Source organism: Vidua chalybeata, chromosome 27 (genome assembly GCF_026979565.1).
Source record: "Vidua chalybeata isolate OUT-0048 chromosome 27, bVidCha1 merged haplotype, whole genome shotgun sequence".
NCBI lineage: Eukaryota > Metazoa > Chordata > Aves > Passeriformes > Viduidae > Vidua > Vidua chalybeata.
In genome coordinates this window covers 2487738-2510284 of record NC_071556.1, presented here as the reverse complement: position 1 = coordinate 2510284, position 22547 = coordinate 2487738, and the positions used below count along the sequence as shown (strand labels likewise).

The 22547-nt window shown below is 63.4% G+C and overlaps 2 protein-coding genes across 5 annotated transcripts in view; one reads left to right on the top strand and one right to left on the bottom strand.

Moving 5' to 3' along the window:
- Positions 1–8033: 8033 nt before the first annotated feature.
- Positions 8034–12153, bottom strand: IL12RB1 (interleukin 12 receptor subunit beta 1). The gene is made up of 14 exons (XM_053965873.1): positions 11934–12153; positions 11685–11854; positions 11452–11603; positions 10936–10978; positions 10696–10806; positions 10530–10612; positions 10227–10452; positions 9965–10135; positions 9784–9885; positions 9556–9696; positions 9320–9463; positions 9087–9183; positions 8924–9005; positions 8034–8823 (listed from the first exon to the last, which is right to left on the bottom strand). Exons 1-14 carry the CDS (start codon positions 12104–12106, stop codon positions 8179–8181), a joined length of 2340 nt encoding a protein of 779 aa, XP_053821848.1. The 5' UTR covers positions 12107–12153; the 3' UTR covers positions 8034–8178.
- Positions 12154–14544: 2391 nt separating this feature from the next.
- The window catches only part of MAST3 (microtubule associated serine/threonine kinase 3), a 29600-nt gene continuing 21597 nt past the window's right edge, over positions 14545–22547 (top strand). For 3 of the 4 annotated variants that reach the window (XM_053965864.1, XM_053965863.1, XM_053965866.1), the window contains exon 1: positions 21151–21236. In XM_053965864.1, the coding sequence (XP_053821839.1) occupies positions 21151–21236 (86 nt within the window). Of the gene's footprint in view, positions 14620–17510; positions 17543–21150; positions 21237–22547 lie in introns of those variants that run through there. The other variant, XM_053965865.1, reaches the window with a different exon arrangement.

Genomic DNA, 22547 nt, shown 5'->3' with positions numbered 1-22547 from the left:
CCGGGGCTCCTGCCAGGAAAGAGCTGTACTCCTGAATCCTGAACCCTGGAGGGGCTAAAAATACCTCCTCTGGACATTTGGAGCCAGGGCACGGTGCAGACCCTTCCAGGCAGTGCTTTCACAACTGCTGGCAGCGCTGCCGGTGCTCCCTCCAACCTTCTGTTGTTTATCCGCCCCGGCTCCAAAGTCCTGATTTGAACAGCCCGGGCCGATGCAGGTTTATTGGCACGGGGGGCTGGGGCTCCCTGGGGGGCTGCTGAGCTGGAACAGCCCCGTGCCCTGCGCGGCAGCACCGGGACCCGACCCCGGGCGGGAGGCGCGTGATGCAATTACAGTGCCGGCATTATTTATAGCTCTTGGCCCCGTGCGCTGGAAAATGCTGCCCAGACCATCCGTCAGAACCTGCTCCTTGCGAGGGGCACGGAAACCCACCCCCAGCCCCTGCTCTGCTCCCCTATCCTGTCGCTTTTGCTTTTCAGTCCCAAAACTGTGGGACCCCTTTGCCTCGGCTGCAGGGCTGCTGGGAACCCCCTCCCCAGTGCAGCTCACAGCTCTGCAGGGCGCTGGGACACCCCGGTCCTGCGGCCCCTTTTGCAGCATTTTGGGGGGCTCCCCCTTCCCCCAGCCCTGCCTGTCCCCAGAGGATGCTCGGTGCCATCACGGTGGCTCAGCCTGGTGACATCAAAGGGAACACAGTGGGCTGGGGCTGTTGTCTGGTGGCCCGGGGGGTCAGTGGCGGGGGCCAGAGCTGGTGACACGCGAAGCCTGTGGCCGTCCCGGCGCTGGCAGGGACAGAATGTGCCGGGGCTGGCGCAGCCCTGCGAGGGCTGGGATTAGCTGCGCCGCTGCTGCCTCCGGCCCGGGCTCCCGTCCAGCTCCCAAAACAAGCACCGCCTTCCCCCATCCCAGCTGGGCTGAGCCCTGCGGGGTGCAGCTCACCCCAGAACCTGCCGAGGGGCACCCACCGGGGGCTGATCTGCTTGCACGGTGATGATAAATCTAGATTTTGGTTGAAGCAGGGTGCCCCGCTCTGTCCCTGCATTGGGGTCGGGGTCCAGGCACTGCCCAAATTCAGCACCAGGGATGCTGGGCTCGCAGCACTCACACCCTGAAGAGCAGCAGTCGGTGCTGATGGAGGCTCAGGAGCACGGGGACCTGCCCAGCCCGGGTTACAGGGTCCTTGAGCACCATGGGGACTCGCACAGACCCCAGCAGCACCAGGCCTTGCTTTGGGTTCTCTCCAGCCTCCGGCGCTGAGGAAGCACCAGGGCTGAGGACGGCACGGCTTGGCCCCGGCAGCATCTTTGGGGTCGGGGACTCTGAGGCTCCCCTTCATGCGGCAGAGCTCTGCCAGGGCTCCGGGAAGCAGCCGCGCACCCCGACATGCCGGGGCGGCATCGCGGCCGCCCTCCGCCCGCTGACTCAGCCGCCTGTTTGCCGGAGCTGCTCCCGCCCACGGAAACCGCAGGCAAAGTCCCCGCATCCCTGAGCCGGGGCTTTTCCCGCCGGCTTGACAGGAATCGCAGCTTTTCCCCAGCCTGGTGCGGGCAGAGAGCCCCTCCGGCTGCGGGGGAAAACTGCGGAGAAACCGCAGGATTTTTTTATTCCAAAGCGGTTTTTTTAATGCCAAAAAATGGGGTCTGGAGCAGCCGGGTGGCCACCCGGGTGCCACCCAGGTGCCACACATCCCGTCCCCTGTGACCATCATGCCAGCAGTATGGTGACATCACCCCACAAACCCCGATGGTGGCCGGTGCTGCCTGTGTTGTCTTTGCAGCAAACTGCTACTTTTAATCACTATATCAAAACCAACCCCTTGTTTTTTTGGGTCTGACCCCTCATTTGGGGTCCCTCGCTGTTGGCACTGCCCGGCCCCTTGCACAGTCACTCCTCGCTCTCTCCCTTCCTCGGGCAATGGAAAGCTTTTGTGACTTTTTGACTTTCCTGCAGTTGTTTGGGAGCGAGGAAGGGGCCGGAGCCGCGCACAAACATGTCTATGTATAAACACTGGGGACAGCGCCAGGGATGGAGCCGCCGGCACCGGACCCTCCCCACGGAGCCGGGTGTCCCCAGTCCTGCCGGGACCCCAGTGTGGCGTTCCATGCTCAGTGACCCAGAGACGTGGCTCAGTGACTCAGTCCCCGTGGGGACGCAAATATTTTGGCTTTGTTAAAAAAAAAACAACAACACTTAAAGAAAAAAAAAAATCTCCCCTCCGGGGTCATCCAGCGGCGGCACGTGATGTGTTGGCACACAGACAGGGAGCCTGGGGACGGGGCACGGCTCCCACGCCACGCGAGGGTGGCACGGCCGTGCCTGTGCCAGGGATGTGGCACCATGGACTTTGCTCCCAGCGTCGCTCCACACCCCGGCTGGGTTTGCCATCACTCCCAGGCGCCGCTTCACAAATCCTAGAGAAATCCCCGGGCAGCCACGGCTGGGTTGCCGTGTCCAGGGGGATGTGGCACGGTGACATCCCCCGCCGTGCCCAGGGGGATGTGGCACGGTGACACCCCACGCCCTGACCCCGCAGATAAAACCCTGTTCGTGTGGCGTGTGGCACCAGGGAGGAGCGAGTGGCACCACAGTCACTGCTCTGGGTGTCAGTGGGGACACAGCTGTCCCCAGCTGAGAGGCCAGGAGTGCGGGGCTGTCACCCTCACTGCTCCGTGCCACCCCAGCAGTGATGGCACAGCCTTGTCAAACCCCACACTTCTGGGGTTTCCTCCCACGCCCCAACCTCAAACTCTTCAGAAACCGGGTTGTGCTCCTTTTTTCTTACCTATCACCCTGCGAGAAGCAGCAAATTTGTGCTGATTTCAACAACAACAACTAAAAACCTCAGACCACACTCGGTTAGGAGGGAGAAGGGCCCAGCGAGCTCGCAGGGATGCAATGAGCCCCCTCCCCATTTCCCAACCTCATTAGCAAGCCTGAGGCCGGTTATCTTTAAATGCGAGGGGTTATGTGGAGCAGAGAGAGGGATTTTCCTGCTGAGCAGCTGTGTAAATGCCACCGCATCCCGGCGATGGAGGCAGCGATAGCCCGCGGGGTCCCGGCTGGTTGGAGGTGGCTGCGCCGGGCAGTGCCGGTGGCGAGGGCGGCTGCGGCGCTGCAGGACGGACCCGGAGGGGCTCGAGCCGGTTCCCTCCGCTTTCTCGGCGGTTTTGGCGTGTGAAAAAATGAGGGAGAGTCAATCTGTCTGCAAAGAGCTGGTAAACACCCTGGGAGCGGATCTGCGAGAAGGGGGGGTTGCTCTTGGTCCTGTGTTTATCTCTGCAAAGCTGGGCTGGTGGCTTGCTGGGATGAGACAGATGGGGGAGACTGCTGTAAAAAGGCGATTTTTTTGGGGGCTCTCTGGTTATCTAGTTGTCCTTAGCTCAACTCTGGCCGTCTGCTTGAGCAAAATATGTTTATGCTGCGAAACCTCCGGCCGGCTCCGCTGCCAAGGGGGCAGGGAGTGCGTGTGCCGATAAGGGCGCAGCGTCCTCCCCTTCCCGATCACCCGATACCCGGGGCAGCGCACGGAGGCGGCCGCCCGCCTCCCGACACCCTGAGTTTATGATTTCTTTTACTACTATTGTAAAGTTTCCGTTGAAATAAAAAAAAAAAAAAAAAAAAAAACAAAAGGAAAAAAAAAAAAATCCCCCGTAATTCAATAGCTGCTGCTTTGCAGCTGCCAAAGCCTGGAAAGCTCCGGCCGTGCCAGGGGCTGAGCTGCCCCTGGGGCTGCCGGCCCTGCGAGCAGCCATCCGAGAACATTGAAACTGCGGGAGAGAAAACGCTTCCTGCCATGGCCCGGGCGTTCCGGGCAGGGAGAAGATGATTTTTCAACCACTTCTCCCGGCTGGCATGCTGGGGCTCGCAGCATCCCGGCGGGGTTTTCAGTGATCTGAGCATCCAGTGCCGCCCCGAGGGCAGCTCCGAGCCCCTCTGGGTGCGGGGGGAAGATGAAATATTCACTTTCGCTGCTGCTTCAAGTCGTTTTCCGTGGCCGGGTTTGGAAATAGCCGCGGCCCGGGTGAGGCTGCTGCAGCTGACGTGAGCAGGAAAGAGCCGGGGCGGCCCCGGGGCCTGTTTGCGAAGTAGAAGCGAGTTGTTGTTGTTGTTGTGACACCGAATGGTTGCAAAACGCCGCCGCTGAAACACCCGTGACTTCCAAAACAAGCTAAGCCCAGCTGCGGCCGGCGGCTCTCTGTCCACATGTGTCTGTCTGTCCAGCTGTGGGCCCTGCAGCCCCTTCCCCGCTGGGATGCCTGTACCAGCAATGCTTGGGGTTGTTTTTTTTGGTGGCTTTTTTTTGGGGGGGGGGGGACAAGAATCCCAGAAGCTTTTTTTTAGGGCGTAAAAGCCCCAGTTCCTCAGCAGCAGAGGTTTCCTACTGCAGGGAACTGCTGGGTATCCTGCTCAAGGGGGCTTTGCAGTGCTTGAGGAGTGGATGAGATGAGCTGTCTGCAGCCCTTGAATTCTGTTTAAAATAAAATAATTAAAAACAAACAAACAAACAAAAAAAACCTAGGGATCAGTTTGTTTGCTTAGGGATTAAGTCACCTAATCTGCCTGGCAGCGGGTGGCATTGTGGAGGTGGTGGCAGCGATGGCTTTTTGCCCGGCAAATAATCCTGCTCCCGGCCACGGCTGGTGGTCAGGCTGGGCTCAAACTTCTCACTGGCATCAGCTCTTCTCCAGGATGGGGTTTAGGGAGCAGGAAATGGTGCTGGGTGCAGGGAAAGGGTTGGGAGAGGGATGGATGAATGAGGGAGAGGGTTGCAGGGTTGTGACCTTCTCCTCTGCCCCTGTTAAAGCCAGGCTGTGGCTCCACAGGGCTGTTTCCCCGAGGCTGGAAAACAGGTTAGACTTCTCAGCCTGGGAGCAAAGCATCTTAATCTGGTGTTAAAATATCAGTCTGGGCCTGCAGAGATGGACCTCTGCTCCTGCAGGGGCTCACACACCCCAAGGGCTGATGTTGATGGGGCTGTAGCAAACCCCTCTGGCTATTTTGTGTTCTGAGATCACATCCCCCAAAATCAAGAGGAAATGGCTTCAAGTGGCACCAGGGGAGGTTTAGGTTGGATATTAGGAAAAATTTCTTCATGGAAATGGTTGTCAAGCACTGACACAGGCTGCCCTGGGCAGTGGTGGAGTCACCAGCCCTGGAGGGATTTAAAAGCTGTGTGGCTGTGGCACCTGGGGACGTGGGTTAGTGTTGGGCTGGGCAGTGCTGGATCAGTAGCTGGACTCGATGATCTTAGAGGGCTTTTCCAGCCTTAATGATCCTGTGATTCTATAAAATCTGGGAGCCAAGAGCAAATCCCCAGGCTGCCACCACCTCCCTGCAGCTCCTTCTGGCTGCCCCACCTGCTTCCTTGGGATGCAGTGCTGAGTTTTCCACTCCACAGGTGCAAGTGGAGCCAGGTCAATCCGTGTGCACACGTCCCCAGTGCCATTTGCTTCTGGGGACACAGCACAGGGCCCCTGTGGGAATAGGGAGAAAAGGGGTTTTTCTCTTTTAGGGCAGCTTGTGCCAGCAAATGACATTGCCACCAGTGGTGTGTGGGCAGTGCTGGCACTGCTGGGTGTGAACAGGGCACCCCATGGAGTGACTTTGGGGTTGATGCATCCTAATGGCACTGGGCTGACCTTTGTCAACCCTGCTGGGATGGATTTTGGCTCTAATCCCAGAGCTGTCCTGGAAGGAGTCCCCCTTTGGTGTAATGAATCCCCTGCTGGGTGTAATGAGTTGTCCTCTGGCTGTGGGTGGCAGAGGCTCTTGCCAGGCCTAACCAATGCCCTGTGGCACGTCTGGGTGCTGTGCTGGGATAGAGGAGCAGGCAAAGTCACATCCTGGCTGCAAAAGCTGGCCTTGGATCACCAAGCTCGGGGTGGCGCCTGGGGACTCATTTGGAAACCAGTCCTGTGAAATTTAAACTAGTTAGCAAGTCCTGAGCTGCTCTCTAGCACTAATTGGCAAGCCTGGCTTGATTAGTTTTTCCCTGGCACGTCCATGGCTCCACATGGCACCGTGTTCCTGGCGGAGCACTGGCCAGCTTGGGACACTTGTGGGGGAAAATGCACGGGGCCACTGGTGGGGACAGGGCCATCCCTGAGGTGTCAGAGGGGATGTGAGTGGCACCATGGGTGGGATGGATCCCTGGGGAGTGACCCCATGGGGGGGGGGTCTCGTGTCCCCTCCCTGCCCAGGGTGTTTTCAATGCAGCAGCCAGGCCTGGCTGTCCTGCTGTGAACTCGTTCCATGGGCTGGAATGATTAATGTGCATCGTTCTGGCCCCGAGCCTGGCCGTGTGTTTACTGCTGCCACCCAGCCTTGCTGAGCTTCCAGTGACCCTCAGTGCTTTTCCTCTTTGCTCTGACCCCCAAAACTGGCTGTAAACAGGGGCTGGGGCTGAAACCCGAGCGTGCCTCCGTGCCCGTAACCAGATACTTCCTCCACATGAGCCTGGTGCGCTCTGAAGAGAGCCTGGCATCGCCCAAATCCCAACAAAATCCCTAAATCTGATTTCTGCGCTGGGCTTCTGCATGGCAGGATGCCAGATCTTCCCCCTCCAGCCGATCCCCAGGGTTTTGGAGGGTTGGAGAGGCACAGGGGCCTGACACAGACTCCTGGCACACGCAGGGAGGGAGCGATGGATTTGCTCTGCCAAGAGGTTGGGAACCGCCGTGGGCACGTGGGGCTGGTGCCACCTCGTGGCTCCACCAGCAGCTGAGCCGGGCTGGACGCGCGGGGCCGGATGGCGCTGGTGGCACGGCACTGGTGGCACGGCACTGGTGGCACGGCGATGGTGGCACGGCGAGGGTGGCACGGCGATGGTGGCACGGTGATGGTGGCACGGCACTGGTGGCACGGCGATGGTGGCACGGTGATGGTGGCACGGTGCTGGTGGCACGGCGATGGTGGCACGGCGATGGTTGCACGGCGATGGTGGCACGGTGATGGTGGCACGGCGATGGTGGCACGGTGATGGTGGCACGGTGATGGTGGCACGGCACTGGTGGCACGGCGATGGTGGCACGGCGATGGTGGCACGGCGATGGTGGCACAGTGATGGTGGCATGGCGATGGTTGCACGGCACTGGTGGCACGGCGATGGTGGCACGGTGATGGTGGCACGGCGCTGGTGGCACGGCGATGGTGGCACGGCGATGGTGGCACAGTGATGGTGGCACGGCACTGGTGGCACGGCGATGGTGGCACGGCGATGGGGGTCTCGCATGTGCCCATCTGGATGAGACCCCCAGGCACGGGAGAGGCAGCACTGCAGCCGCCTCATCCCTGGGGCGCTGGGAATGACCATAAACCCCCCTGGGGCGCTGGGAATGGCCATAAACCCCCCTGGGGCGCTGGGAATGGCCATAAACCCCCCTGGGGCGCTGGGAATGGCCATAAACCCAGCTCCTGCCGTCCCTGGCCGAGGTCTGGCTGAAGGAGCCGCCCCGCCGCGCTCTCTCCGCTCGGCATCGCCGCGGTTTCCGCCCGCGGGTGCCGCTGCTGCGAGTGCAATTTGAGTGAAATACTTTGCAAAACACGAGTGGAGCCAAGAGCAGCAGAGAGGAGGCCGAGTGTCAATGGCTCAGACACCGCGGCTGTGCACCTGGATTTCCCCGTGTTACTAAACCCACGTAGCATTTAGGGTTTTAAGATATTTTTTTTTTTTTTGCCCTCTCAGCAAGTAAACACCGCCGCGCCAGGCACAGAAAACCACAGATCGCTTTTTATCTCCAGTTCTGTCCCAGATAAGGCTCGAGGCGGCGGCGTGGCCCCACGGGAGGGGGCTGGGGGGGCCCTGGATCACCCCCGTCCCGGCTGCCTGGCTGTGTCCTCCCCAGCCCCGTGGATTGAACCCCGGCTCAAATCCTTGCTGTAATCTGCTCAGGTCAGGCAAGGAAAAACCATCTCAGCCCTGCTGCTTTGTGCAGTTATTTTAAATTTTAATGTTTGTGGCTTTTTTTTTTTTTTTTTTTTTTTTTTTTTTTGTAGCTGGTGTTTAGTGCTGGGGCTTTTTGCTTCCCCACCAGGATACTGGTTCCAGAGGTAGCAGCTGGCTGGGATGAAGTTCTGCCTCTCCTCCCAGTCCAGGCATGGAAATACCCTCTGTCCAGGCCAGACTCTGCAGCCGCCTTCGCTCGGGTTTTATCACCGGTGAAAGGTTGAGACTGGAAACTACGTAGCCAAAACCTGTCCCGGTGCAATGCTACACCCAGAGGCATCGCCTTCCGTGCCCTGGAAACCAGAAACCGCCCTGAAAGTGGCGGTGCCACCCAGGGACTGGGCACTCAGCGTCCCACACAGACCCTCCGCATTCCAGGGGACACCCCCGTGTCCATCCCCGCCGCTCCAGCCTGCTGATGGCTGCGGCACCGGCTTCTCCGGCGAGGGATCCCATCCTTCCTCCGCCCTGATGATGATGGGTTTGTCGGAGATGAGCAGGGCAATGGGGATCAGCGGCTGATGCAGTCCCTGCCTTCCTTCCTCCTCCTCCTCCTCCTCCTCCTCCTCCTCCTCCTCCTCCTCCTCTCCGGGTGGGTGTCCGGTGCAGCCGGTGCTGCCAGAGGGTGGGGATCCCACCGGGCTCAGCATCTCCTGCCTGCGGTAGGCGAAGGGCAGCTCCTCCCCGCAGCCCGCCGGGGACATCACCACTGCCGCCGGCTTTTCCAGCGCGGGGCCGGGCTGCGACACGTCGGGGTGTGGCCCCGCAGCCTGGGTGCCCGTGTCAGTCGTCTCCTCGCTGGGATTCGGCTCCGTCAGCAGCAGCTCGGCTGGGCTGAACCTCTCCGAGGGCTCCAGGAGGCCTGGCCGGGGCTGGCCCTAAGGGTTGGGTGGGTTTGGGGTGGAACATGCCGTGCCAGCGCTGTGCATGGGCGTTTGGGGCTGTGGGATCTGCCCCCTCCTGCACCTTACACCTCACCTGGCTCATCTCACTGGCCGAGAACTGGATGGCTTTGGTGCCCACGGGCTTGGGAAGGGGTGGGAAGAGGAGGCGGCGAGCCCTGGGGAGGGAGCGGTTGGTGAGGGGGTGAGGAAAGGTGGGGGTGGCCTGAGCGGCTTTGGGGACAAGGGAGCTCTGTCACCTCCTTTTGCTCAGGTGGTAGATGGCAGCTGCAGCGGGGAGACCAAGCGAGATGCCCAGGTACTTCAGGTTGCCTCTCCACGGTGCTCCCTGGGGACCTGAGGGTAGGCATGGCTGGGTGGTGGCATTCCTGCCCCCATCAGGGACACAGGAGACGTTTTGAGGTGAGGGCGAGCACACGGTGGAGAGAGCACCCCATGGGGAGTGGGGAGGGCACGGGGTCTCAGCCATTACCCAGCGCCTTGGTCTGGAAGGGCCACCAAGCACTACAGGTCCTCTCGCTGTCCTCTGTCACCTCCCAAACACCCACCCTGTAGCCTGTGCCAGGCTGGAGGTTTTGGAGGGTGTAGTTTGATGCCGTGGCATCCACTTCAGTGTCTGGGCAAACAAAACCGAATGTGGGGCAGTCTGGCACCCGCCTGCTGGCATCACCCTCCTCCTGTCCCAGGGGATCGCGGGGTCCCACTCACAGGTCACGTTGTCCCCCTCGGCCACGTGGCAGATGAGGTACTTGGCCAGCGCGCCGGGGCAGGCGGCACGTGGGGACGGCTCCCACCGGAGGACAACCGCGGCATCCCCGGTGCTGATGGTGAAGGGCACGTCCAGCGAATCTGCGTGCAAAAAAACCGGGGGGTTATTGCAGGAGCGCCCCTTCTGGAGCGAAGCCAGGCGCGGATGCTCCGTGCTCGCACACGCACCGTTGCTGGCGTAGCGGTGCCACAGGGCGAAGGTGGCCCAGCCCCGCTCCGCGTCCCAGCCGTGCACGGCGAGGCGGTGACAGCCCGGCGCTCCCAGCTCTCCTGGGGAGGAACCGGGGGTGCTGGTTAGACCCTCTGACCCCGGCTGGGGGGACAGCGGGGTTTTGGGGTGCTCCCTTGCCTCTCTGCACGTGGATGCTGTTGGCAGGGAATTCCTGCTGGATGCAGACTCCCTGTTTTGGAGGCTCTGGCAGAGTCTGCTGCTCGAAGCAGAAGGCATCGCCGGGCACCGGCGCTTCCCACTGCGCAGTCACGGTGCTGCCGGCCACGCTGATCTCCTTGAAGCTGAGATCTGGGATGAAAGGGGGGATAGTCGGGGTAGCTGGAAAAAATAACGCCCTGAGGGCTGCCAGGGAGGTCAGCATTTCTAGAGGGGCGGATACCTGCGCGCTGATCTGCCGGCACACGGAGTTGCTGGGCCGGCCCCGGCCCCGCGGCATTGACGGCGGTCAGCAGGATTTCGTATTCAGCCCCGGAGAGGGTGAGGTTGTGCTCTGTCACCTCCCCGCCCAGCACCACCGTGTCCTCCTCATCTGACTCTGCACAGCCACACGCCAACATGTTGACGTCCAGCTTGTAGGTGACATCCCTTTGCTCCTTGAGGACTGGCTGGGGAGGAAAAGGGGGTGACTCGGGGGATGAAGTGGTGGGGGACACCCAGGAAGAACCCAGAGATGCCACTGTACCTGCCAGCTCAGCCTCAGCACCCGCTGCCCGTCTCTCCCCAGTTTGCCCAGCTGATGGCTCAGCACTGGCCTCCTCAGGATTTCTGCAGGAGGAACAGGCCTGACTGAGCCGTCAACAATTTTGGGAGCTGTTGGGACCTCACCAGGCTCCTCTCCTCTTCCTCACCCTCGGGAACAGAGATGTTGCTGCTCCAGTCGCTCCAGTAGCTACTCCAGTGGGGAGGCTTGTGCCGGAGCTGGACCACGAAGGTGCCATTGACCCCCAGGGCACAGGTCACTAGAGAGGGGTGGCAGGGTCAGCTGGGGGTGACCCCTCCTCTCCCCAACTTTTGGCCATCACAGGCTGCTGGCTGGCAAGCACCCCCAGGAGATGCTTGTCCCCCAGAACCCCACAGGATAAACCAACCTGAGTCTTCTTCAGCTGTCACCATCACTGTCTCACATGTCACCTGCAGAGAGAACCGGGCATGGAGGCACCCACCCAGTAAAACCAGTATTTTACTGGGATATCAGTGCTGCCCTGTGATCTTCAAACACCCCAAACACCCCAGCCAAACAGTGCAGGGGACATGGTGGCCAGGGATCCCCTCAATCCTGGGACCCTCCTGGCAGCAGCTGAGAGGGATGGGGGGTCCCCAGCTGTGACAGCTTCACCAGGGACAAGCATCTGGATTTGATCCACTGTCGTCATTGCTACAATCCGGGGTTTTGTCTGTGTAATCCCTGAGAATCCTGTTAAGGGCAGCAGCAGGATCCCATGGCCAGAGGACAAGGCAGAGCTGATAACCCAGGGAAGCAGATGGGACACAGCTGGGTTTGGGGGGGGACAGTGACATCACTGAGCCCCCACCCTCCCTGGGCTGCCGTGATGCTCCTGACTGTCCTGTCAGTCACTGCCATCTCCAGCAAACAGCATTTTTACCTGTGTCCAGCTGCTGGCTCCCACCCTCCAGAAGCGAGCCTCATGCTGTGGTGGCTGCTCCAGGCCGTGGCACTGTGGCCGTGGCACCCGCACCCTCAGCTGCCCGCCGGTCTTGGAGAAGGGCATCCCAGTAGGAGGTGGATCCAGTTTGACTGGGAAGATGAGGGGGTTTTGGGTGGTCTGGCAGTTTTTAGTGCCGCTGCTGGCTGCCAGCCTGGTCCCAGGGCACTCACCAGCCTCGTTGAGGTGAAGGGTGTGGTTGGGGGTCCTGCGGACCTGGTCCCCCCAGCGTGCCTCCACCCAGGCCGTGGTGTTATCAAAGATGTACACTTGGCGATGCGAGGGGCTGTAGTTGGTCACCGTGCCCGCCTCAAACCAGCGGCACAGCCTGCGCTTCTCAAAGCTGGGGAGGGAGCGGGCACAGGGTGGCATCCGGGACGAATCCCATGGGCTTCCCCTCCCCACCGCGCTGCCCAACTCACCAGAAGTTCAGGGTGTAGGAGGTGTTGCCGGCGGGGCCGAGGGGCGGCCAGGAGCACTGGAAAGGCTTGTGGGTGTTGCATTTCTTCCAGCAGGAGACGTCGTGGGCTGCCAGGGTGCCTGCGGGACAGGGCAGTGGCTGAAGGCTCCTGCATCCCAACTCCATCCCGTGCATGGGGGGAGCAGTGGTGTGGCTGTTGCCTCCTTGCCATGTTGCTCAAAAGGGGATATCAGAGCAGCGGCATCAGCGATTCTCACCCTAAGCCCCCCGTGTTCCCCCTCCCCGGTGATGCGGCGCTGGCCGGTGCCACTCACCCCGGCTCCTGCCCGCTGCCCGCGGGGATTCACCATCTTTACTCCGTCCCTGTGGTTTTGGGTGAATATCTCCATCTCTCTCCGGGAGCTCCCCAGGTCTTATCGCCCCCGAATCATTCATTGAAAGCCTTCTGAAGTTATCTCTTATCTCCCAGCACCGCAGGAGCACTTACCGCCCTGCGCCAGCGCCGCCAGCGCTGCCAGCAGCCACCCCAGCATCGCCCACCCGGGCTGTGCCACAGCGGATCCGGGGCTCCGCTGCCCTTCCCGGATGCCCAATCCCCCCGCACCCCTCTGGTGCCCCTCTCGGGCGTGGCGACAGCCCCGGTGCTCAGCGCAGCTTCCCGCGCTTGGGGTTTCCTCTTCTGCTGAGAGCTTGCCGTTCTCAGGCAGGGCAGAACCCTAGACGTGAGTGCATGCCCCACTTTTACCAAAAACAAAAGAGAAAGCAACCAAAAATATCCCCTTTTTTTTGCCGGCACGGCTGCCGGGATGAGGCCAGCCCTGCCCCGCATGTCCCGGCGGCGCCACGTGCCCCGGCACGGCCAGAAGCGCAAGGTAAGCGAAAGATGAGTCTTGGGGGTTTGGGTTGGCTTTTTTTTTTTTTTTTCCTTTTTCTTATTTTTTATTTTTTTTTCCCCTCACAGCGTGTTTCTAGTGCTCTGCCCGTAACGGCGCGAATCTCCAGGTTGGAATTCTCTGGTTTTTTTTGGGGAGTCTGTTGTGCTTGTCCCCAGAGCCACTCATTCCGTGCGCCGCGAGAACAAAGCCCCAGTGAGGCAGGAGAGCGCGGTGGCACCGGGGCACCAGAGCCGTGTGACGGGGCGGGTGACCCGGGACGGTGGAGCCGGGTGGCACCGAGGGCCGTGCACAGAGTGCCCTTGTTCCCGCAGAAAGCGGCCCCTTGTGTGGCCCTTGCTCGGGGCCGGAGGGCGGCGGTGGCGGGAGTGTCCCCGTGCTGGGACAGCGTGGGCACGGCCGGGCTGGGGGCACAGAGGGTCCCCTGGCACCTCCTGACTCTCCGTGTGCCCACCCCGTGTGTCCCCCTGTCCTGCCCGGGGTGGGGGTACATGCTAAGCTGTGCCGTGCCAAACTGGACCATGCTGGGCTTTGCTGTGCCACAACAGACAGCTGGACTGGGCTGGACTGGGCTATGCCATGCTGAACCGGCCCAGGCCATGGTATGTCATGCCAAGCTATGCCATGCTGTGCCAGATTGGCTGTGCCATGCCACGCTGGACTGAACTGGGCAGTGCTGCCCAGGCCACACGCTCTGTGCTGCTCTGTGGCAACCAGGACAGACCTGGGCTGGACCACACCAAGCTCCCAACCCCATCCCTGCTGTGCCAGCCCCAGGCCGTGCCATGCTGGGCTGTACCATGCCAGGCAGACTGTGCCAGCCCCAGGCCATCATCTGTGTGCCAGAGCTGAGCTCTGTGTGCTGGGTTGTGTCAAGCCAGAAAGATTGTGCCAGGCCTGGTCTGTCCCATGCTGTGCTGTGCTGTGTGCCATGCTGTGCTGTGCCATGACGTGGCAGACTCTGCAGTGCCAGGATGTGTGGAGCCAGGCAGACTGTGTCAGCCTTTGCTGATGTGCTGTACTGTGCCGTGCCATGCCAGACTGTACCACACTGAGCCAGGCAGGCTGTGCCAAACCCAGAATGTACCATGCCCTGTGAGCCCCACACCCTGCCATGCCATGCCAACCTCATGCCATGCCAACCCCGTGCTGTATGTTGTGCCATATGCTGTGCTATATGTTGTGCTGTGCTACGTTGTGCCAGCCCTGTGCCATTTCAGCCCCATGCCATGTCATCTTCATGCCTTCCTGTCTGATGTTGTGCTGTGCCATTCCAGCCCTGGGCCATGTGGGTCTCGTGTCATGCTGTGCCGTCCCCATGCCGTGGCAGCCCCCTGATGTGCCGTGCCACTTCATGCTGTGTTGCACTGGCCCCATGCTGTGCCAGCCCCACGCTGTACCATGCCAGCCCCATGCCATGCCAGTCCCCCTATACTGTGTTGTGCCAGCCCCATGTTGTGCCAGGGCCATACCATGCCAGTGCTGTGCCGTGCCAGCCCCATGCCATGCTGTTCCAGCCCTGTGCTGTGCCGTGCCAGCCCCACGCCGTGTCAGCCCCATGTCGTGCCGTGCCGTGCCGTGCCGTGCCGTGCCGTGCCGTGCCGTGCCGTGCCGTGCCAGCCCCGGGCTCGGCGCTGATGCGCGTCCGGTGACGCGGCGGGGCCGCTGGGCGGCGCCCCGGGCGCACCGGCGGGGCGGACCGGGAGCACCGGGCGGAGCGGGCGCAGCGGGAGGCGGCGGCGGCGGCGCGGCGGGATGGACGAGCCCAGCATCCTGCGGCGCCGGGGCCTCCAGGTGAGCACCGGGCGGCGGCACCGGCACCGCAGGCCGGCGGGGCGGGGGCGGGAGGGAGCGCGGGGAGCCCGGCTCCCGGTGAGCCTGGGCTGGGGGTGCGGATCTGCAAGGGGTGGGCGCTGCGGGGACGCGGGGGGCGGGCGCTGTGGGTGAGAGGTGGGTGCTCCGGGTGGGAGGTGGGTGTTGGGGGTGAGAGGTGGGTGTTCCGGATGCGGGTCTGCGAGGGGTGGGCGCTGGAAGTTGAGAGGTGGGTGCTCCGGGGGTGGGTGCGCAAAGGGTGGGTGCTGGAGGTGAGCAGTGGGTGCCCTGGGTGCGTGTGAGGCGGGTGCTGCGTGTGCAAGAGGTGGGTGCTGCGGGTGAGAGGGGGGTGCTCTGCGTGTGCAAGAGGTGGGTGCTGCGAGTGGGAGCTGGGTGCTCTGCGGGAGTGTGAGAGGAGCGGGTGCTGCGTGTGGGAGTGGGGGGCTCTGCGTGGGGGTGTGCGAGAGGGGGGGCTGTGGGTGACAGGTGGGTGCTGCGGGGGCCAGAGGTGGGTGCTGTGTGTGAGCAGTGTGGGACAGGAGCCGGGCACCCACCTGGGAGCCTGGCAATGTCTGAGCCCCAGCTATGCCATGAGATGTTGGCGGGGGGCACCCAACTGTGTGGGGCCTCCCAAGGGTCCCTCCAGCCCAGCTCCCGATGCCGGTTCGTGCCGAACCGCTGTGCCAGCCCCTCTCTGAGCCCCTCTCTTGCCTGGCATTCCTGCTCCCTTAGGGACACCCATCCTCCTGCCCATCCTGCAGCCGCTCCCGCAGGAATCCCGGCGCTCACTGCCGCGCTCGGAGGGGTGATGACCGGGGACCCCCCGGCTGGCAGAGCTGAGTGCTGAGCCGGATTTTCCGGGTGACCTGACGCCTCCATCCCCATCTGCAGTATCCAGGGGGCCCGGGCGGAGCTGTCGGCGCGGTTGGAGGATGGCACGGCGCTGCCTTCATCCGAGCTGGCAGCTCCGCGGGCAGCTGCGCTCCGCTGCACGCTCAGCCCGGGAGAGAGCCCTGTGCGGGAGCTGCCTCCCCGCGGATGCGGATGGACAGAGCCATGGCCGTGGGCTTCGGGGCTCGTGCCTGTGGGTGTCATTCCTGGCAGTCCCGGGAAGAGCAGAGCCGTGGGACCCGGCTGAGTGCCCACATGCCCGTGGCAGGAGGGGTGGGAAGGGGCTCCCACCAGGGACTTAATCCCAAAGGGCTGAGCAGCAATGCCATCCCCTACGCTGTCCCAATGCCATCCCTGATTCTGTCCCTGGTGCCATCCCTACTGCCATCACCGATGCCATCCTCGGTGCTGTCCCCGGTGCGGTCCCTAAGGCTGTCCTCGCAGGGATCAGCTGATGGCTAATCCTGGCTCCCACTGGGACTTGCTGAAGGGACATGCACAGTGCTGGTCAGGTGTGTCAGGCACTCCGTGGGTGCTGGCTCTGTGACACTACCCCAGAGGGATCCCCAGGGCCAGCAGGGGATGCTCTGGGTGTCCCTGGGGACACAGAGTGGCCAGAGAGCCCCTGGCAGTGAAGGGTACTGGGTTCTCTGAGCACCGGCACCCATAGATGGGTGTGGGTGAGCACGGGGGACAGTCCTCTGTCCCACTGTTCCATCTGCACACAGCTGAGCAGTAAAACCCCCAGCGTGACCCTCCTCTGCCTCCTGCCCTGCACAGGGGCTGGTGGCCAGTGGCACAGCTCCAGGTGTGCCTGAGGATCCGGGCTGGGTGACAGCAGGGCTGGCTGAGGGTGCTGGGGGCTCCCGCTCCATGTAAGGACCCCGTATCCCCTTGCCCTGCCTGGGCCTGGGGTCAGCCCGTGCTGGGTGCACAGGGACACCCACACCCACGCCCTGTCCCCTGTCCCTGCACTCACAGACATGTCCCATGCCACCCCGGGGCAGACATGCACCCGTGGGCCCCGGGGCTGCCGAGTCCCTGTGCACCCAGGCATGATGTCACCCGTTGCCATGGCAATGCTGCTGCATCACTGCGTTGCAGCGCGCCCCAATCCTGGGATTTCCACAGGGGCTGCGTGGCGTGGGCAGCGGGGTGGGGCATGGGTACCCCGGGGTTTGGGGGGTGTATGGATGCTGCTGGGGGCCCCCACATGGGTGGCAGCAGCTCTGGCCCTCAGGGAGCTCCATGCCTCTGCCAAAAATGGGTCCAGGCTGCTCAGGAGTACGGGACCGCTGGGCACAGGATCAGGGCAATGATGGGGCATTAACCAGCACCTGCAGCTGCCACATGTCCCTGCATCCACGGTGTGCCAGGCCACACATCAGCCTGTCTGCGTTGTGCCACTCACAGTGTGCTGGCAGAATCTGTGACGCTCTGTGGGGTGACAGGTGGCACAGGGGTGGGGACCAGAGCAGTGCTGGAGCCAGATGGTGCCCAGCACACCAGGAGGATGGCACTGGTGTGGGCTCCTGCCCCAGCTGCCCTTTGGCCCGCTCCACCACCTGTGAGCAAACAGCTCTCACAAGAAATATTCCCAGAGGCTGGAAAAATAAATAAGCTAGGGGCTGCTGGCTGCTTCCCACTCCTGGGCCAGGGGGGACAAGGTTGGGGACAGGGTGAAGCCACCATCCTGGGGGCCGTGCTCCAGCTGGGCACACGGGTGCTGCTCCCACTGTGCCATCGCTCCTGGGCCTGGCCATGGAACCAGCAGCCCTGGGGACACTGGAGGATGTCCTCTTGTGCTGGTCTGGGGTGGGTGATTTGTCACCCTCACCCTGGGCACTGTGAGTGGGGATCGACCCTGCGGTGCCAGCCGGGTGTGGCAGTGGGGGTGCTGCCAGATGTGTGGGTGTGGCAGGTGTCACCCCCCGACTCCCAGGGCCACACTCTGACCCCACCTCGTGCTTGTCTTGTTGCAGAAGGAGCTGAGCCTGCCGCGCCGAGGAAGAGCGTAAGTCCCCGAGCTGGGCCACCCAGGGCGTGGGTGGGGTGTCACCGGGGGGTCACACCTGGGGACACAGCACTGCCACTGTGGGTGGCAGCAGGGACGGCTGTTGAATGGCGCCAGCGCTTGTTGTCCACAAATCTTGGGTGGCATCATCATGTTCTCTGGCACTGGAGGGACCTGATGGCTCATCTGGGGTGTACTGGGATGTGCTGGGGTTTACTGGGATGTACTGGGGTTAACTGGTGTGTACAGGGGTGTTTGTGCTCTGCTGTAGGTGCGTTGGGGTTCTAAGCATTACTGGAGTGTACTGGGGTATACTGGGGTGTGTTGGGGTGTTCTAAGCATTACTGGAGTGTACTGGGGTATACTGGGGTGTGTTGGGGTGTTCTAAGCAGTACTGGAGTGTACTGGGGTATACTGGGGTGTGTTGGGGTGTTCTAAGCAGTACTGGAGTGTACTGGGGTATACTGGGGTGTGTTGGGGTGTTCTAAGCAGTACTGGAGTGTACTGGGGTATACTGGGGTGTGTTGGGGTGTTCTAAGCAGTACTGGAGTGTACTGGGGTATACTGGCGTGTGCTGGGGTGTTCTGAGCAGCCCTGGGGTGTATTGGGGTACACTGGGGAGTGGTAGGGGGCTGCTGCAGAGCTGCCCTGGGTGTTTGTGCCGGGGCTGTGCTGGGGATGCACGGCAGGAGCACTGGGGCGGTGTTAGGGATGCACTGCAGCCATACCGGCATGGTTAGGGATCACCGGGGCTGTACCGGGGCTGTACCGGGGCTGTGCCGGGGCTGTGCTGGCATTGCGGTGCCTCAACAGCGGCAGCGCCCCGGCACATCCCGGGAGCGGTCCGGATCGGGGCCGCCGCTGGACCGGCGGGCCGAGTCGGGTGCGCGGGGGCCCGGGGGCTGCCGTGCCGTGCCGTGCCGTGCCGTGCCGTGCCGTGCCGTGCCGTGCCGTGCCGTGCCGCGGGGGCGGGCCTGGGCCCGGCGGGCCGAGCAGGGAGCCCCGTCGGGGCCGCCGGTGCCGCCCGCCCGCGGGAGCCGCCCAGCGCGGGGGCCGCCGGTGCGGCGGGAGCGGAGCGGGGCGGCGGCGGCGGCAGCGGCGGCGGCGGCATGAAGTCGCGTCGGGACAGGCTGAAGATCCCCTCGCTGACCTTGGAGTGAGTCGGAGCCGGGGCAGGGCGCGCCGGTACCGGCACCGGCACCGGGGGAGGGCGGCAGGACCCTGGGCCATCCTCGTCCCGCTGCTTCCCTGTCCCGACGTGTGCCCCATCCCGGTCCACTCCTGTCCCGCTGCGTCCCCACCCCCAGGCCGCAGGTCCTGGTCCTTTCTCCTGCAGTCACAGCCCCGGACCTGTCCCCGCGGTGACAGCCCCCGCGGCAGCGCCAGACCACCCGCTGTCTTTCCCAGGCACAGCCTCAGACCCTGCAGTGTCCCTGCTGTCCTCTGTGCTCCCCCTCCAGCTCTGCCTCACTTTCCTTGCCTGAACCTCCCCCCCAGCCCCTGTCCCCTCCGCTCTGGGCCCCCGGCCCCTTCTAGCCCCAGGGGACTGTGCCACCGAGGGGTCACCAGCGCCATCCAACAGCCGCTGACACCGCGCCGGCACGTCTTGCCTTGCAGCTTGTCTCCGAGCAGCCAGAGCCCGACGCTGCTGAGCCCCTGCAGCCCCTGCAGCCCCTGCAGCCCCTTACTAACCCTGCACCCCTGGAGGTAAGACCCCCCCAAACCCTCCCTGGGAACCGTGGCCACCTGCTCCAGGGAATGAGAGGGGAGAGGTGGAGATGGGGGACAGAAAGGTGGGTCCCCTCCACCAGGGATGTCCTGGGACACCCCAAAAGGGTACGACTGTCTTTGATTGAGTGATGTGGTTGGGGTTTGTGCCAACCCCTGCACACCCCAAAACCAGCCTGGCTGTGCTGCTGGCTTTGTTCTGCTACTGACTGGTCCATTTTGGGGAGCCCCAGTGGGGATGTTGTGACAGCAGCTCAGGCTCAGGCTCTGAGCACCCGTGTTGTGAAGGGGGGCTTTGAGAATGGACCAGGGCAGGGCGCTGTGATGGGAGCAGGATGGTGCCTCCTTTGTCACCTTTTCTGCTCTGCCGCGGGCTGAAGGTGAGGAGGGGCTGCTCGGGGAGGGTGGGTTCCCCCCTCTACTCCCCCCTCTTCCCTCCCCCAAAATGCCACAAGCCCCTTGTGGTGCCCCACCGGTGGAGGTGGTGGCCGGGCCCTGCGCTCTGTGCCAGCTGCGCTCTGCCCTGGGGACAAGGTGCACCAGCTGTGCTGGCACCGGCGGTCACACCCCGCCCTGTGCCCCGTGGCACCCGCGGCACAGAGCTGCACCCGGGGCTGACGCCGGTGCCTCCGTCCGTGTGCCGGGGAGCGCAGCTGGTGGCGGCAGAGCGGGATCCGGTGGCAGCTCTGCCGCTGCTCAGCAACAGGCAGAGCCATTTGTGGCCAGGAGGGCAGAGCCCGGGGGCTGCCTGTGCCCTGCCTGCACACGGGGCCTCTGCTAGCCCTGCCTGGCCACCGCTTGCCCCGTAGTGACTGCAGCGTGTGGGAAAACCAGCGTGGCCTTGTGAGTGCTCAGCTGAGGCCTTGAGCAGAGAGTTTTTGGGATGCTGATGGTGACAAGGAGGGGGATGAGGATGGGGACAAGGACTGTGCTGGTGTCTCATGGCTGCTGGGCAGGACCTAAAGGGAAGGTGCTGAGCCCCTGCCCAACCCAGCAGCACCAGGATTTCAGGCTGTGGCACTGGCCCGGTGAGTGTGGCAGTGCCATCCCACACAGCTCAGGAGGTTCTGGTGGCCCTGGCGTGCCACCACGCAGGAGGGTGGGTGTCACTGGCTCTGTGCTGGGATCTCCCTGGCTGAAGGGGAAAGCCACTGTGGGTGGGAGGTTGCAGGGCACTGCCAGGACTCTGTGGCTGCCCTCAGAGTGGGTGCCATCCCACGACTGGCAGGGGGCTCCCAGGAAGCCCCAGGCTTCAGGGCTGCCCCTGTTGACTTCGGGGATGATGTTTGTGCCCCTCGAAGGCATCAGTAGCAGATGTTGAATCTCCATGGTAATCCTGACCCCATTTTGGGGTGCTGCCCTGTCTCTATGGTAACCCAAAACCCATTTTGGGGTGCTGCCCCATCTCTGGGCTAACCCTGACCCCATTTTGGGGTGCTGCCCTGCCTCTATGGCAACCTCGATCTCCTCTTGGGGTGCTGCCTCAACTCCAGGCCAACCCCGACCTTATTTTGGGGTGCCGCCCCATCCCTACCGTCACCCCGACCCCATTTTGTGCCGCTGCCGCTTTTCCGTGGTAACCCCCCCACCCCCACTTCCTCTCCTTTTGGGGGTGATCCCCCCATCTCCATGGAAACCCCGACCCCGTTTCGGGGCGCTGCCCGTTTCCATGGTAACCCCGTCGCCGCCGGGCGGGAAGGGGCGGGCGGCAGCGGGAGGCGGCGGCGGCGGGAGGCGGCGGGAGCGCGGCCCCGCTCCCGTCCCGCTCCGGGCCCCGCTCCGCGCCCCCGGCGCGGCCCCGCACGGTCCCGGGGGCGCCGCTCGGTGCCGGGGGAGCCGCCGGCTGCCGGAGGACGCGGCCGGGCCGCGGCGGGGCCGCGATGTCGGACCCGAGCTGCTGGGGAGCCGCCCCGCTCGGTTACCGGGGCCAGCGGGCGGCCGGCGCCCTCCTCCAGCGCTCCAAGAGGTACCGGCGGCCACCGGCACCGGGGGGGCACCGGCGGGAGGGGCTCAGGGTGGGAGCGGAGCCGGTGCCTGGTTTGGGGGGGGTTCAGCGGGGGTGATCGGGGTGCGTGGTTTGGGGGGTTCCGGGGGGATGCAGCGGGGTGCGTGGTTTGGGGGGTGTTCAAGTGGGGGTGATCGGGGTGCGTGGTTTGGGGGGTGTTCAAGTGGGGGTGATCGGGGTGCGTGGTTTGGGGGTGTTCAAGTGGGGGTGATCGGGGTGCGTGGTTTGGGGGGGACAGGACACGGTGCATGGGGGGTGGGCACCGGTGTGCGTGACTGGGCGGGGGGGATGTGTCTTTGCAGCGGGGGCACACGTGGTGTGTGGGTTTGGGGGTCCTTACACGGCGGGGGCTCCCTGGGGTGTGTGTTTTTGGGGGATGGACCAGAGTGTATGGTCTGGGGGGGGGCCCGTGTGTGGTTTGGGGTGGTGTCTTAGCACTTGGGAGGCACAATGGGGTGTGTGGTTTGGGGGGGTCTGTGTGCATCGTGGGGTGCAGCAGGGTGCTTGGTTTGGGAGGGGCAACAATGCATGGGGAGGTGGGCACCAGATTGTGTGATATGGGGGGGGCTATGCACAAAGGAGTGTGGTTTTTGGGGGGTCTCAGCACTGGGGGGGGTCACATGTGGGTGTGTGGGTTGTGTGGGTATGGGGGGGGGCTGTGCAACACAGCTGCATCTTTTTGGGGGTGCTGGGCACTGAGGCAACACCCTCCAGATCCCAAGTGAGGCAGGTTGGGGTGGGCTGTGCAGCATTGGGTGGGTTGGTTGGGACCCCAGTGCCGCAGGGGATGTGGGGTTTAGGGTTCCAGGGCATTAGGGGATGTTTTGGGGTGCTCTGTACCCATCCTTGGTGTGTGTGTGGGTTTGGAGGGGGTGTCTTACATGTTCGAGGGAGGACATACCCCTGTGACCCCCTGTGCCAAGGTGGACACTACTGGAGGGATGGATCCCATGTGGCACATGGCCTGAGCCAGGGTGAGGGTCCCCAGGGTGCCTGGAGGGGTGAGAAGGGGCCAGGGCTCTGGGGGGGCAAAGAACTCCCACCCCTTTTGGCAGCAGGACTGGGGGTGCATAAATGGGGTGCAATGGGGCTGCCCCGGCTCTCCAGCTGCAAGGCCAGGCCTGACCCAGGCAGGCTGGTGGGACACGTCCCCAAGGACGGGGACAGGAGGTGCAGAGCACCCTCTGAGCCCCCAGCTGTGGGTGGTGGAGGCTGGGACCTCCATCCATCAGATTTGGGGTGCTGTAGCTGGCCCAGGCATCAAAGCCTGCC

Excerpts from the sequence above, each read along its gene's own strand:
- IL12RB1 (XM_053965873.1), bottom strand. The coding sequence starts at position 12,106 with ATGCACGGGATGGAGTTGGGATGCAGGAGCCTTCAGCCACTGCCCTGT. Across the intron at positions 11,604-11,684 it reads CCTTCACCTCAACGAGGCTG|TCAAACTGGATCCACCTCCT; the intron begins GTGAGTGCCCTG and ends TCATCTTCCCAG. Across the intron at positions 9,184-9,319 it reads CTTCCAGACCAAGGCGCTGG|GTCCCCAGGGAGCACCGTGG; the intron begins GTAATGGCTGAG and ends GCCTACCCTCAG.